Source organism: Canis lupus, chromosome 28 (assembly GCF_048164855.1).
Source record: "Canis lupus baileyi chromosome 28, mCanLup2.hap1, whole genome shotgun sequence".
In the NCBI taxonomy this organism is placed as follows: domain Eukaryota; kingdom Metazoa; phylum Chordata; class Mammalia; order Carnivora; family Canidae; genus Canis; species Canis lupus.
In genome coordinates this window covers 35,683,485-35,699,710 of record NC_132865.1, presented here as the reverse complement: position 1 = coordinate 35,699,710, position 16,226 = coordinate 35,683,485, and the positions used below count along the sequence as shown (strand labels likewise).

The window sequence follows — 16,226 nt, the reverse complement described above, 5'->3', positions numbered from 1 at the left end:
CAGTGGTTTTCTTTTTTTTATTTTTTTTTAAAGTTTTTTTTAAATTTTTATTTATTTATGATAGTCACAGAGAGAGAGAGAGAGAGAGAGAGAGGCAGAGACATAGGCAGAGGGAGAAGCAGGCTCCATGCACCGGGAGCCTGATGTGGGATTCGATCCCGGGTCTCCAGGATCACGCCCTGGGCCAAAGGCAGGCGCCAAACAGCTGCACCACCCAGGGATCCCGGCAGTGGTTTTCAAAATATGGTTTTGGATTTCAAAGTGTGGCTCCTGGATCATCAGCATTGCCTGAAATCTCATTAAAAATTCCATTCTTGGGGCAGCCCCAGTGGCCCAGCGGTTTAGTGCTGCCTTCAGCCTGGGGTGTGATCCTGGAGACCTGGGATCGAGTCCCGCGTCGGGCTCCCTGCCTGAAGCCTGCTTCTCCCTCTGCCTGTGTCTCTGTCTCTATCTCTCTGTCTCTCTCTCTGTCTCTGTCATGAATACACAAATAAAAAATCTTAAAAAAAAATTTCCATTCTTGGTTTCTTTTGTAGGATGACCAGTCATTCTGGCTTGCCTGTAGTTGTCCTGGTTTTAGCACTGAAAATCCTGCATCTTGGGAAATCCGTTTCTCAGAAAAACTGGGACAGTCACTTAGGTTCCTTATCCTGGGCCTACTACATCAGAAATTGTGGGGCCCAGCAATATGTGTTCTTATAATCCCTCTTGGTAGTTCTGATGCATGCTAAAGTTGGAGGATCATTGATCTAGGGAACTATGAAGAGTTTGGCATGGTTCCATGATGGGAGTATGTAATAAGGGATGAAATTAAAAAGTAAACAGAGGCTAGGCAGTGAAGACCCTTGTATGCTTTGTTCAAGAATTTCATCCTGTAGCTGGTATTAACTCATAAACTGAAGGATTTTTAATTAGAGAAGTATAGATTTTGTGCTAAGTCTTTATACAGATTAAACTAGTATGTCTAGTTAAAATATTTTATCTATAAATAAAATTAAATTATATTTTAACAAGCTCCAGTTTGCAAATTAATATAAAATAAAATATTTAAAAGATTACTGTCTTCATGTATACTAGCTCAGTCTGTGTTCTTCAACAGAGGTTCTGAATGTTTATTTTCTAGCTTCTCAAAATATATTCTTGCTTCATATATGAACTTTATGTGTATGTTTTGGAAGTAGGAGTATTGTTAACTCATTAGATATATATTTTTTGGAAGATAGGTCCAGGAATATAAATGCAATTTATGAAATCAAGAGAAATTGCAGAATTGTTCTGTTTTCAGGTGCTTGGAAAATCATGTTGAAGTAGATACCATAAAACATGAAGCCTTAAACATGTTGTACTTTTGGTACCTGTATAAAAAATATTTTTAAATGCTTCTTATAGCTTACTTCTCATATTTTGCTTTATTTGATGTATTAAAGTTTTATGGTGCACAAAGCCTTTATGTATATTTGAAAGCTATGACCTCTTTTCAAAACTTCAGGTAATACCTGGACAATACATATTCACACAGCATTTTTCTTTCTTTAATTTGTGTTTAGGAAATGGCTGGTTTCTTGATGATGTTGTAATCAAGGATCCCACAACAAATCATGAATATAACTTCTTCTGTCACAGGTTTGTAGGTGTGCTTTTATGTTGAACAAATTCATTTCATATTGGTTCCAAATTCATGTATTTTGGAGAAATGGATAGCTTATTCAATTATTCTTTGTCACTGATGCTTTGTTGGGTAATTTTTTTGAAAAATAATTTTAGGGGCTTGTGCTTCTATTTAGAAAGATATACATTATTTTATCATCATTCTTGATGATGTAAGTAGAACCTACCTTAATTTACCAAGAAAGATTTTAAAAATATTATTTTTCTTTATATATCAGTAAGGAGAACAAAAGTCTCTGGCAAGAAAATTGATTCCTTTTGGAGTAGGTCCCAAATTAAGTTCAAATATAAGAAATGTACAAAATAAAATTTGCATGTGGCTTTTTATATGGTGATAACATTGCTAACCCACTGTCACTAGACATTGAGTTTTGGGTTATTTTTCTGATAGTACTGATAGTTTGCTTTTTCTTTCAACACTTACCTGTCTCTTTCCTCATGGAACCAATAATAGCCATTTATGAAATAACTGATTGTAGTTTGAACTGTTGTTGATGGCTAACAAACAGGTTAACATCATTGGTCCAGTGGATGTAAGATCTATGACCTGGGTAGGCTACCTGGTTACTTGTGGATTAGGGAAAGGCATGTTTCATCTGGAACCTGATAGCAGCTTCTCCTACCTCCTTTGTGCTCTCTTAGTCATTTTAAGCATTTCCTTTTCCATTTTCTGCTCTGCTCTTACCAACAAGATACCTATGATTTTTTTCTAGTTCCTCTTATCCATTATTTCTGACTTGGCTCCATAATTCCTAGTGGTTAGTGTAAGTATAAAGCCACAATATTTTTGATACACCTTTCTTTCTACAGATGGCTGGATCAAGGGGAAGATGATGGTAAGATTGTAAGAGAACTGTATGCCAGGGATAACAGTATCGTCTTTGCAAGTGAGTGTCATGTATACACATTTCTTAGAAAATTCTGTATTATGATGATTGAGGAAAGCATGACTCTGCTGAAATTAATAATTCTCTCTTTCCTTTATACCTTCAGAGCAGAAGCTAGAACTTAATAGAAAAGAAACAGTAAGATTTTACTTTTGGTTTTAAATTGTTTGGTACAAATAGTGTCCAAATAAGTATTTTGTGTGTCAAATCAGTATATAATTTAGTAAGCAGTGTTTCTTGGTAATTTGTCTTCTTATATTGTTGTTTTTTGTTTTGTTTTTGTATTTAGTGGGCTGCAGAAAGATGGAAGTTTATGAAAGGAAATACTCTTCAGTTCTACAACAGGGTCACTGGAGGGTTTGTCCGTCTACATCCAGATGGCACAGTTGATGCAGTTGGAGATAAGACAGACAAATATGGTAAAATTATTTAGCAAGCAAGTGATGCTGTGGCAGTTTTGGGAACTGGAGGAAGGCCGGTTTCTAGACCTAGTTTAATTTGCGGTTTTATTTCTTCTTTTCACATGGTCCAATATTAAGTCATTTAAATGATTCACTATCTGCATTAATGAAATAAATAATCAATAGATGACAGGCTTTAAATCGAGGCCAACACTGTCATTATACAGAACAGTACACCGTGAGAAAACTTGAATTTGCTATTAACTGAAGAATAAACTGTAGGCAATTAACATTAATTGTTCATAAAAATCAGCAGTTGTAGCTCTTGAATTGGCCATTTAAGGCATTAAGTTGGTTTTACTAAATATTAAGTGCCTATTCTGTTTAAAACGTTGTGTTAAATAATTTGAGGGCCATAGGAGTAACTAAGACATTATTCTGAATTCCAGAGAGTCACAAGCTAATAAGGAAGACAAACACATGCAATTCTAAATGTAGCTAGTGTCATAATAAAGGTATAGAGGAAAAACTAGGCAAAGAAAATCTAGATTTGATGTTCAGTGAAGGCATAACCATAAGAATTCATGAAGAAGGGGTAAACTGATAATGGTAGATCTTTGACTATAAACCCAAACCACTAACTCTTTTTGAAACAGATTTAGTATTTAAACAAAATTTGTCAGCTACATCTGTGAATGTAACTTGCTGTATTTTGTTAGAAACTTTTGTTCGAATAGCCTGTAAGATGTGCTGGAGATATTTAACCTGTAAGCATTTTAAAAATGTAACCGCCTGGGATGCCTGGGTGGCTCAGCAGTTGAGGTTCTGCCTTCAGCTCAGGGTGTGATCCCGGGATCGGGGAACAAGTCCCACATCGGGCTCCTGCGGGAAGCCTGTTTCTCCCTCTGCCTATGTCTCTCTCTCTCTCTTCTCTGTCTCTCTCATAAATAAATTAAAAAAAAATGTAACCTCCTCTACCTTATGTTACAGATCCCAAAGAATAATCCAGTTTTCTCCTCTATGAAAGCATGTAGGAGTTTAAGAATACTTCCTAGTAACTTTTTTCCCCCAAAAATTAATGTATTCCTTAGAATTTTTTTTTTAACCTGTTGCTTCCCATTTGGGATGATTTACCTACTTAGATCAGTCAAAATGACCCTATATAACCTATTGCCTTGGGCTGGTTCTCTTTTTCCTCACTGGATATAGTGGATTGTATTTCCAAATGTGTTCAGAAAAACAAGAGAGCCCAGTCAAAGACCAAGACCATTCATTTCCCACAGCGAATGCAGCAGCCAGAGCAACATCTTGCTTGGTTCCCCACGTCCCAATCCCACCATATCCTGAGGCAAGGGCCTGATGGTACTTGCATATGTGGATGAGTGCATGAACGGGGAGAAATCTCCAAAGCAGGAAACTCTGGTTTTATATAGGATTACCCATCCTTCTTTACAGAAAGAGAGAGACAGACAGACAGACAGACAAACAGATACAGAAAGAGAAGAGACAGAGAGCACTTATCTTTTTTCTGGAATATAAGCAAATCTTCTCCCAGGGAAGGGAAGGAAAAGCCTTTACCTTTATTCCCCTGTGTGTGTGTGTGTGTGTGTGTGTGTGTGAGAGAGAGAGAGAGAGAGAGAGAGAGAGAGAAAGAGAGAAAGAAAGAAAGAGGAGAGAGAAGGAGAGAGGGAGGAGAGAGAAGGGAGGGTGGGAGAGAAAGAGGGAAAGCAAGGGAAGGAGGGATGGAGGGAGATGGTGGAGAGAGGTGTCTATGCTTTATTATGATAGATTGTTTCCTTATACAAACATCTGTATCTTCTACTGTTATATCTTGGATTAATCCTTCTTGGAAGCCAGCCCTCATGCTACATGGAAGCCCAGACAGCCATACAGAGGATTCCAGGGAAAGAACTGATGCTTTGACAGCCACAAGTGAATTCTTACCCTATAGCTAAACATACGAGTTCTGAATAGAGACCAAACTAACTGGTAGATACGGAAAGAGAAACTTTTTCCCTTAAGTATTTCTAGCATCTTAATATGCTAGTCCTTTAATATATAAAATAGAATGAGCAGTCCTTAAAAGGGAAGTGCAGGATAATATGAATAATTTTCCTTAGCATAACTGACATTTTTGCAGCAGGAGGTCTTTTATGTGTGATAATTACTTGAAGCATTATTTCCTAATGTTATGCTCAGTGTCCGATAAATTCACACTCATAAATCAGTTTTCTTGCCTGGAAAGTGTTGTGATGAACAGTGCTGACCCATGGACATCTCTTCAGGAAAATATTTTAAGAACATGTCTCTGAGATTTGTTTGCTTATAATTTTCACTCTGCAAAACAATGTTGTTTTTATCACTATGAGACAATACCTCTATTTAGTTATAAGCTGGTTGTAAATTTAGCTATTTCCATACATAGAGAGTTTGAATGCTCATTTCTCTGAGAGCTACTGACCTATTTACTGGCAATACTAGACCTAAAAACACCACACAGCATGAAAAGATCTTTGAAATACCACAGGGAGCTTCGTTTTATGATCATAAGCTCTTAGGTATTAAAAACAATACTATACTAACTCTGATAATGTTAATGTCATCGATAATAACAATCATAAACAGGTCTTCTAGTCTCTAGTGTGGGATCTTAGAACTAAAAAGAAAGAGGAGACAGCCAAAGCAACTCAATTTTTAATTCTAAACCTTTGATAGTTACTTTATGTCAGGGCCATTTTCAAAAACTTACCATCCTCCAGAATTTTCAAAGATTTACCATAAAACATGGATTCTCAAAATTTTCTAATTTTACAGTAGTTTTTCAAGATAAATATTCATAATCTAAATTCAGTTTATTTGATTTATATTCTGACAGCATTAAGCATCCATTTAAAAAATGTATGATACATTACTGCAGTTTCTAATGTGTCATTGTCCTCTGTATTGTTGCTAAGGATCTAGGTCAATAGATACACAGTTTCCCCTTATTCTTTTTTTTTTTTATTTATTTACGATAGTCACACACACACAGAGAGAGAGAGAGAGAGAGAGAGGCAGAGACACAGGCAGAGAGAGAAGCAGGCTCCATGCACCGGGAGCCCGACGTGGGATTCGATCCCGGGTCTCCAGGATCGCGCCCTGAGCCAAAGGCAGGCGCCAAACCGCTGCGCCACCCAGGGATCCCAGTTTCCCCTTATTCTTGATTTCACCGTCCACAGTTTCAATTACTTGTAGTCAAATGTGTTGTGGAATCAGAGATCCTTCTTCTGACATATTTTCAGAGGGTCGCTAGTAGCCTAACACTACATCACAATGCCTATGTCATTCACCTCACTTCATTTCATCATATAAGCATTTTATCATCTAATATCATCACCAGAAGAAGAGTACAGTACCATATTTTGAGAAAGAGAAAGAAGAGACCACATTAAGATAACTTTTATTAGAATATATTATTATAATTGTTCTTCTTTATTACTAGTTATTGATCTCTTTCTGTGTCTAATTCATAAACTTTTTATAGGTATTTATACATAGAAAAAACATAGTATATATAGGGTTTGTTACCATCTGTGGGTTCAGGCATCCACTGGAGGTCTTGCAGTGTATCTTCTGTGCATAAGAAGAAACTACCAGGTTTTGAGATGGATTTTTGGGTATTGTTTTTGAACTATTTATTTGGTGCCATGTCATACTAGTGCGTATGGAAGAGGTGTCACATTCTTCAGTGTGAGAGTTTTAAAATATGTTCACAAATTATGTGACACTGCCCTCTTTAAGAGGTGAAGCCTATTGTTCTTCCTTCAAAGAACATCCTATCAGGCTGGATCAAGAGACTTCTAACAAATAGAATATGGTTGAAGTGAGTGTGTGTGACTTTTGAGACTAGGTCATAAAAGGCCTTACAGATTTTTCCTGGTACTCTTCTTGGGTCACTGACTCTGGAGGAAGCTAATTGCCATGTCATAAGGATATCCAAGCAGCACTATAGGGAGGCCAGCTTGGAAAGGAACAGAAGCCTCTTAACAACAGCCAATGTGAATGATCCACCTTGGGAGAGTATCCTCCAGCCGCAGTCGAACCTTCAGATGACAGCCCCAACCAACAACTTGAGTGTAATCTCATGGGAGATCTTGACCCAGAGTTATCCAGATAAATTGCTCCCAAATTTTTGACCTACAGAAATTCAAAGGTAATAAACATTTGTTTTAACCTGCAAAAGCTTTGGAATAATATTTTACATAGCAATGGATCGCTAATATATCAGTTCAGTCACTGTTCTGCAAGAAAGATGCTTCTATAGTTTCTCACTCTGGATGCTATGATGGATTCCATCTTCTCTTCACATTAAGTAATGGCCAGGAATGGAAAGAGCAGCATCTGTCCTGTCTCTAATCTGAATCCTCATCTTCTTTCTTGCATGCTGATTTCTTGCATTTTGTACTGGTGCACTGGGTAGTCCTGTATATTCAGTGCCATTTTTCTATACCGAAAACTATAAAACATTTTTGAAAGAAATTAAAGAAGACCTAACTAGGTAGAAAGACATCCTGTGTTTATGGATTGGAAACTTAATAATAAGATGACAGCACTTCCCAAAATGATCTAGATTTTATTCAATTCCTATCAAAATGCCTTTTCTACAGAAATGAAAAATGAATCCTAAGTTTTATATGGAATTACAAGGAACCCTGAATAGCTAAAACAATATTGAAAAAGAATAAAGTTGGAGGACTTACATCTCCTGATCTGACAAATTACTATAAAGCTACAGTAGTCAAAATGGTGTGGTACTAGCATATATATTGACATTTAGATCAGTGGAATAGAGCTTTGTGTTTTTTGTGAGATGATCAGTCAGGTACAAAAGGAGGTACAGGAGAGACTCAGAAAAACAAAGTTTATTATATTCATGGGTCCTAAAGACAAGAAGCATGATATATCAAGCAGGACCACATAGAAAAACACTAGGGAGGTCAGGAGACAGAAGACAGGAGGGAGAGAGCACTTAGACCATGAACTTTACTAGGATTTATACAGGAAAGCAAGGCAGGGCAGAGTAAACAGTTTAAGATTGGCTAGTTTGAATAATATCAGTGAGTTTTGGACTGTAGAGGTGATCTCTAGTTGCCTGGTACTTGGCTCTGTGATGATTAAGAGAGAGAAGTGGTGCCTCCTGGGGCACATGGGCCAGAAAGAAGTGGTATGGGTCTGGATTGGTTAGTTTGCACATTAAAGGTATGCTTTTGTCTGGGTCTTTTACTATCTCTAAGAATTTAGGCCAGTATGAGGCAAGTCTCCTAGCCAGAAAAATTTCTTAAGATGTCAAATCATCATAATATACAGAAAAATTATACAATGCAAATATAATTGGCAATATAGAAATAAACCTGTAATCCATGGTCAATTGATTTTTGACAAGGGTGCCAAGACCTTCAGTGGGGAAAATTTTTTTCTTTTCCCCTGTCTTCAAATGAGGAAAGGCTGGACCTAGAGGTTATAAGTGAATAGTCTGTTCAATAAATGGTGCTGGGACAACTGGATATCCAAATACAAAAGAATGGAGCTGGACACTTATCTCATACCATATATAAAATTTAACTCAAATGGACCAAAGTAGGATCTAAAACTATAAAACTCTTAAAACATAGATGAAAATCTGCACATCCTTGGAATAGTCAGTGGGTTTTTTAGATACGATATCAAAAGCACAGGCAACAAAGAAAAAATAGGTTGGATATCTTCAAATTAAAAACCCTTGTGAAAAAAAAACTCTTGTGCATCAAAGGATACTATCAAGATGGAAAGGTAACCCCAAAATTGGGGAAAATACTTGCAAATCCTATGTCTGATAAGGATCTAGTATCTAGAATATATAAAAAGCTCTTAAAATTCAACAATAAAATGAACAACCTAATTAAAAAATGAACAAAGAACCTGAATAGACATTTATCCAAAGAAGATATACAAATGGCTAAGAAGTACATGAAAAAGATATTTAGTATTACACACACACATATTTGGGTGTGTCAAGGACCAGTGTCATCATCACACACAACCATATACCACATAGGCTTAGCTGAAAATGCATCTCTGGTGATTGGCAGTTGAGAGTTACATACTCCTTGAATTTAAAGGATTGAAGACCAGTTTTTCTCATCTTTGAGCATTCTGCTACACAAACCTATCTCCTGTACCATATCACATTTATTTAAAGGTTTTATTTGAGAGACAGCACATGGGCTGGGGAGGGACAGAGGGAGAGGGCGAAGTAGACTCCCTGCTGAGGAGGGAGCCTCATGTCAGGCTCTCTCCCAGGACCTTGAGTTCATGACCTGAGCCAAAGTCAGCCACTTAACTGGCTGAGCTATCCAGGTGCCCCCATACCACATTTTATTATCAACCAGTGCCTCCTAGGCAATTTTCCTTAGAATCACAGAATAAATCAAGAGAGAACGGGCATGTACACTCATTCAGGGTATAATTTGAGCTGTTCTGGTAATTTATGAACTAAAGTTATACATTGTAGTTTGGATTCAATTCAGTATCATCAGTGGTCAGTGAGACTTAAGTTTGTGTTTTATATCATAGAGAAAAATCCAACTGATTTTATGTCTTATTTAGAGGATAGCTGCCACAATTTTCATTCCCACCAGCAATGCACAAGGGTTCTTTTTTCTCTACATCCTCACCAACAGTTGTTACTTCTTGTGTTTTTTATTTTAGCCATTCTGACAGATGTAATATCTTATCATAGTTTTAATTTGCATTTTCCTAATGATTAGTGATGTTGGGCATCTTTTCATTATATGTGTTGGCCATCTGTATATCTTCTGTGGAAAAATGTCTTTTCAGGTCCTCTGCCCATTTTTAATCAGGTTATTTTTTTTTTATTTTGAAGTTGTAGAAGTTCTGTATTTTGGGTATTAACCCCTTATCAGATATATCATTTGTAAATATCTTCTTCCATTCAGAAGGTTGCCTTTTTGTTTTATTGATGATTTCTTTCGCTCTGCAAAAGCTTTTTATTTTGGTGCAGTCCCAGTAGTTTAATTTTGCTTTTCTTTACTTTGCCTGAGGAGACATATCTAAAAAATGCTCCTATGGCTGATGTCAAAGAAATTATTGCTTATATTTTCTTCTAGGAATTTTGTGGTTTCAAATATTATATGTAGGTCTTTATTTTCTGTTATTTCCATTATAGCCTTCTTAGAGGATGTGAAGTACTATCTCGTAGTTTTGATTTGCATTTTTCTAATGTACTATGACTTGAAGTATCTTTCTATAAAGAGAATTAGGACTGGGGTAAGTTTTGAGGAGTAGAGTTCTAGCACCTTTTCCTAGCACTTTGTCTTTTTGCTGTTCCCTACCGAAATGGAAGATGTGGCATTCTCTGGGAAGTTTGGAGGTGTGTATATGCAGAGAACATTTTGTCAGGAGACTGTTTCTCCTTGTATCACAGCTCACGTTTCTATATGATCTGGTTTTCCTGTGGAAAGCTATGTATAGCTACTTTAAGAATGTCTGTATAAGAAGATACTGCAAGGTAAGAACATATCTCTTCAGGGAGAGTAAAATCTCCCTCCTTTTCTCAGAGAACATTTGTTTTCTAATTAAGATAATATCTCTCTGTGGGCAAAGACTGAGCAGGTTTGCCAGCAGCCCCTATTAATGTTTGGGCTTTCCAAAACTTGGAGTTCTCAGGTGTGATCCAGAGTCACCGTGTGTGTGGTAGCATTTATCTAGCCCCACTCTGTATTGCCCTGATGGGACTCAGGACCCAGGGAAACCAGTATGAACCTGCAGTTTCTGCTGTCTGCTGTGCTAGGTCTAATAAATTGTTTAAACTCGGCTATGCTTGCTTTGTTCTCACCGACTGAATTCATGGAAATATGGCTGGCTGACCTAATGGCTGCCTGCTGCTTAGGGACTGCTTGTCTATGTGATATACTAGTGTCTTCCTCCAGGCTAGCTGTTTGTTGGGTGGCAAGACAGGGGACCTGGAAAGTACTAGATTATAGGGAAGGACCATAGCAAGGTCAGAGATTAACTTGAGCCCCTAATTTTTCTTGAATCTGAGGCACAGATTACTGGGTTTTCAGGGATTTTAGACTAGGCACAGATAGAACATGTAAACAGGTGCCATCTGGCCACCCCAAATGGCCGCCCAGTGCAAAAAGGCCTTGCCTTGGTAGGATTCTCCAGTAGCAGTAGGCTGTTGATGGTATTACAAGGATGCTAATCTAGTGTAATGGACAGTAGAGCAACTATTTTAATTCCTGCATGGTTAGATAGAGAAATGGCAATGACCAAACAGAGGAAGGGCCTCCATGGCAACTTACATGAGCAATAAATCATGTACTAACTTCACCTGGTGAATGAAGGTGAAAGAGGAAAATCAGAAGAGAGAGAACAATGTTCCTGTTCCTTCTTAGTAGCTTCTAACAGCTGCACCTGAGCAGAGAGTGGGAGGAGCTTTGAAATTCCAGTGACTTGAGGTTGTAATATGCAAAGTATAGCACAAAATATTTATCAGAATTGCTATTTATGGTTTTTCTTTCAAATTAAATTAATCACTCCAAAAGAAATCCTGAAGGAAAATTTGTTAAAATTACATTAAATATATAAACTTGGAAAGAATTGATGACTTCATAGTATTCAGATTTTTCCTTTAGGAATTTTTCCTATATTTATTCATTCAGAACATGATACATAAATTTAAAAATTTTTCTCTCTTCACATAGGTACTATATTGTCTTTTTAGTGTTATGAGGGTTTTAGTTGCTATTATAAATACCCTTTCCATTATAAATAACATACAAATATATGTAGAAATGTACAGGTTTTTTTGAAATATACAGTTTTTATGTTTTATTTATTCAGTATTTAATAAGTGCCTGCTATTTGTTAGGCACTGGTCTAGATATATATTTATTTTGAATCTTATCACTTTACTTCACTCTAATTAATTTAAAGAGTTTTTTCAGACATTGCAGATATAAATTTACTAATTCATGGTAGTTAAATTTATTGTTTTGATTTCAAGCACTTTTCCATTGGCAAGAACATCCTTAAGAAGTTAAAATAATGTTAGTAATATTGGCATTCTCGTTTTGTGATTAATATTAATGGATTGTCTTTAATGTTTATTAAGAATTGGGTATTTGAAGAGAAGTCAATAAATAATACCACTCACTTCTCCTCCTGTATAGGGAATCAATTACAAAATAAGATAGAGAACACAGATAAGTGGAAATCAAGATATCGACATTATTACTGATGGGTCAAGTGAGGATATTGGCTCTATATCTGAGCTCAAAGGACTTACTAACTCTCCCCAAATGAGACAAGATTATCTACCCAAGCATAGACAGTGTTGGACAACCACAGGCTCACCTATGGAGGCTGCCCTTTACACATGAGCACAGCAGAAAGGATCTTCCTTCTGTGAAGGTGGTCCATTTGGGGATAGAAAGCACCTAAGCTGCAATACTTAGTTCCTTTCAAAGCACCAATCCAATGGTTGCACTATATTCCATGGTATGGGGTATAAGAGAGTGTGAGAGTCATGGGGAAAGTAGGTTCCCCCTTATATATGATGTGGTTACTGATTTTTAAATACTTTTCCTTTAGAGTGATAGGAAAGTAACATATTTCTAAGTTTACTAAGAACCCTATTAAAATGGTTTGAAAGTGAATGTTAAATATTATTACATTTTTTTGGCATCTACTGGATTTGTGGTACAGTTTTTCATATTAGAGTTAATTTGTGTTACTTGAATAAATATATTTTAAAAAATATTTCTATTATATCAAACTTATGGTGGATAACTCTTAACTTTGTAATATAAATGAGATTTCCATTTTTTTTTCTGTTTTAGAAATTATAATTCTGTTCAAGGAGAGATTCATTAGATGCAGTCACACACAGAGACACACATATACATACACTTATTTAAATACTGGTACTAGTTTAAATACTGGAGATACTAGAGGAATAAAACATAAAATCATAAAATCTGTGCCCACTTAGAGTTTACATTCCAAGAGATTGGTGTGTCTACTTTGGGGAGTGGGGAATCTTTGCAACTTGATTTTATTCTTTTTACTCTTTAGATTTATCGGGACAATTGACAATTGACAAAACATCCAAGTTTGGGTATACAACATGACAATTTGATAAATATATATTGCACAATTATTACCATAATAAGGTTAGTTAACGCATCTGTCACTTCATGTAATTGCAATTTTTGTTATTACAAGAAAATTCAAGATCTAATCTCTTAGCAACTTCCAAATATATAATACAATATTGTTAATTATATTCACTGTGCTATAAATTTGAGCTTCAGAATTCATTTGTCTTATAACTGGAAGTTTGTATACTTTGAACAGCAACCTCCATTCTATTCTTTGTTTCTAGGAGTCCAGCTTTTTTTGTAGTTTTAAGCCTTTATTTGAATTCCGGTTAGTTAAAATACAATGTAATAGTAGTTTCAGTGTAGAATTTAGTGTTTCATCACTTTCATATGATACCCAGTGCTCATCATAAGTGCCTTCCTTAACACCATCACCCATTTAACCCTCCCCCTTGCCCACCTCCCCTCCAGTAACTGTTAGTCTGTACTTTGTAGTTAAGTCAGTTTAAAAAAATTAAAATTCTACATGTAAGTGAGATCACGTAGTATTACACTTTCTCTGACTTACTTCACTTAGCAAGCATAATGCCCTCAAGGTCTGTCCATGTTGTCACAAATGGCAGAATTCAATTCTTCTTTATGGTTGAAAATCTTTCATATATATCCATATATCTTAAATCATATTTCCTTATCCATTCATCCATTGAAGGATACTTAGATTTTTTCCATTTCCTGGCTACATAAGTGAATGAACTTATGAGTATAGATACCTCTTTGAGAGAACGATTTCATACTCTTTAGATATATACTCAGAAGTATATATTTGGCTACATAGAAATATTACTGCAATTAGTTTTACCTTTTTACTTTTTTTTGAGATTTATTTATTTATTCATGAGACACACAGAGAGAGAGGCAGAGACATAGAGGGAGAAGCAAGCTCCCTGCAGGGAACCTGATGCGGAACTCGATCCCAGGATGCCAAGATCATGACCCAAGCCAAAGGCAGAAGCTCAACCACTGAGCCACTCTGGTGTCCCTTTCATGTACACTTAAGAAGAATGTGTATTCTGTTGATTTTGAATAGAATGTTCTGTATATGTCTATTATGCCCATCGGTTTAATTTATTGTTTAAAGCCAGTGTTTCCTTAATGGTTTTTTATTTAAATCTATCCATTGATATAAGTCAAGTGTTAAAGTTCTTTACTATTACTGTAGTCTGTCAGTTTCTCCCCTTAGATCTGTTAATACTTGCTTTTATATATTTTTTATATATTGGTGCTTCGGTGAGTCCAGTGTATTGCCTATATTTTATGCTTTCTGTAAAATAAAACATGCAATATGTATTCTTTTATATCTGGCTTATTTGACTCACTATTTTTTGAGAATCACCTATTTGTAAAAGGAAGAATGGTCTTTATTTATTATTGTTGCAAGAGTGGATTCCTGAAAATCTGTTGTTTGTAAGTACTAACAGAAGGATTATTGGTAATGGAAAGAGCAGTAGGGTAAGATCTGAAGTCCTAGGTTCAATTTCCATTCTGTGATGAGGCAGGGATTTTGGATAGTACCTTAACTCTCTGAGAATTGATTTCCTTATTTGCAAAATGAGGATAGGGGTGTGAGTGTGTGTGTGTGTGTGTGTGTGTGTGTGTGTGTAGTACTTATTGCATAGGCTATGGGGATCTAATTAGCTTATTTAAAGAATATTTTCTGAGCAGTTACTATGTTCTAGGCCCTGCTCTAAGTATAGTTATATAGCTATATACAGAGTAGACAAAAATTCATGTATTCAAGAAGCATACATTATAAGGTAAAAAGTTATGTAGAAGTAAATTGAAAACAATCAAATATATGATGACATAATCATCATATAAATTAGTCACTAATGCTCAAATCCTTTTATTTATAACGCATTATTATAATGTGTTATTTTACCTCAAGTCCCTAATATTTGTAGAATGGAAATGGTTTCTTATACCATGATAATTTATCATCCTGGAATCAGTTCCATCAGGTGTTTTTTTTTTGGGGGGGGGGTTGTCTCAGGTGCTTACTGATTAGCTTGGAAAGGCATGAGGGATTTTCCATGGAAATTCCAACAAATTGCAGAGCAACTTGTAGATAATCAAAGGTTATTGGCATCTACCTTTTGACTAATTCAAAACATTTAACTGAGCTGTATTATAACATGTATTATTAAGAGATTTCAATGTATAGTTGAATAAGAAAAAATACTTTAAAAGCATGAATTATTTGCTAATTTTCCAGGGCTCTTTGATGTTATTTTCAACAAAGGAAATATATGCATTTTCCAAAGTCGTGAAATGAGACATCTTTCTCTTGCTGTTGACAATAGCACTGTCAGTGGAATGGTATGTAGTAATTTTCCTTTTTGTCATATATTAATAGTATTATATCCATATATAATATATTTTTATAAGATCAAATTGTATTTCTTTTGGCTTTTACTTTCACCATTTTCATTATTCTGTTTTGTCTCACTAAATTTGAGATTCTGATGCATAAATGGTCCTAAATTTCAGCAACTGAAATGTAGACAAGACAAAGTAAACCACTTTTCTGATATCATTCAAAATATTACATAAGCATCTAAAAGGAGTTGATCTGATTTCTCAAAGGCCCTTTCAGGGAGCATATTATTAGGGAAAAATAATAATAATTTCACTTGAGTACACTTTGTATTGCTTAGTTTAGGTTTGAAAAGTAGCATTTAAAATATAAAGCTGTTTTAAAATATATATTCCAGCTCTTTATTTTGCAAAATGAGACTGCATGCACTGTTGTAAATGCCTAATATGTGTTAATAACATTTAGTTCTATTATACCTATTTAACAGAAGAACCTGACATGTAGATAGATTGAGTTCCCCAAGGTCGCAAAGGTAGTAAATCTGAAAGCAGGAATTGAATACAAGCATTCTAATTCTAGCATTCATGCTACAGCTTCCTCATGTAATATTATATAATATTACATGATTTAAAAATATATTTTATTTATTTATTTATTTATTTATTTATTTATTTATTTGAGAGAGAGAGAGAGAGAGAGAAAGCCTGAGTGGGGAGCAGAGGGGTAAGGATAAGCACACTATCCCCTGACCCTG

The 16,226-nt window shown here is 35.6% G+C and overlaps 1 protein-coding gene across 1 annotated transcript in view; it reads left to right on the top strand.

The window, feature by feature from the left end:
* Nucleotides 1-16,226, top strand: part of LOC140620398 (uncharacterized) — a 108,832-nt gene that overhangs the window by 57,788 nt on the left and 34,818 nt on the right. Inside the window, exons 6-10 of the mRNA XM_072804609.1 lie at nt 1,548-1,623; nt 2,479-2,555; nt 2,662-2,693; nt 2,845-2,974; nt 15,371-15,474. Coding sequence (XP_072660710.1) covers nt 1,548-1,623; nt 2,479-2,555; nt 2,662-2,693; nt 2,845-2,974; nt 15,371-15,474 — 419 coding nt within the window. The remainder of the gene's footprint in view (nt 1-1,547; nt 1,624-2,478; nt 2,556-2,661; nt 2,694-2,844; nt 2,975-15,370; nt 15,475-16,226) is intronic.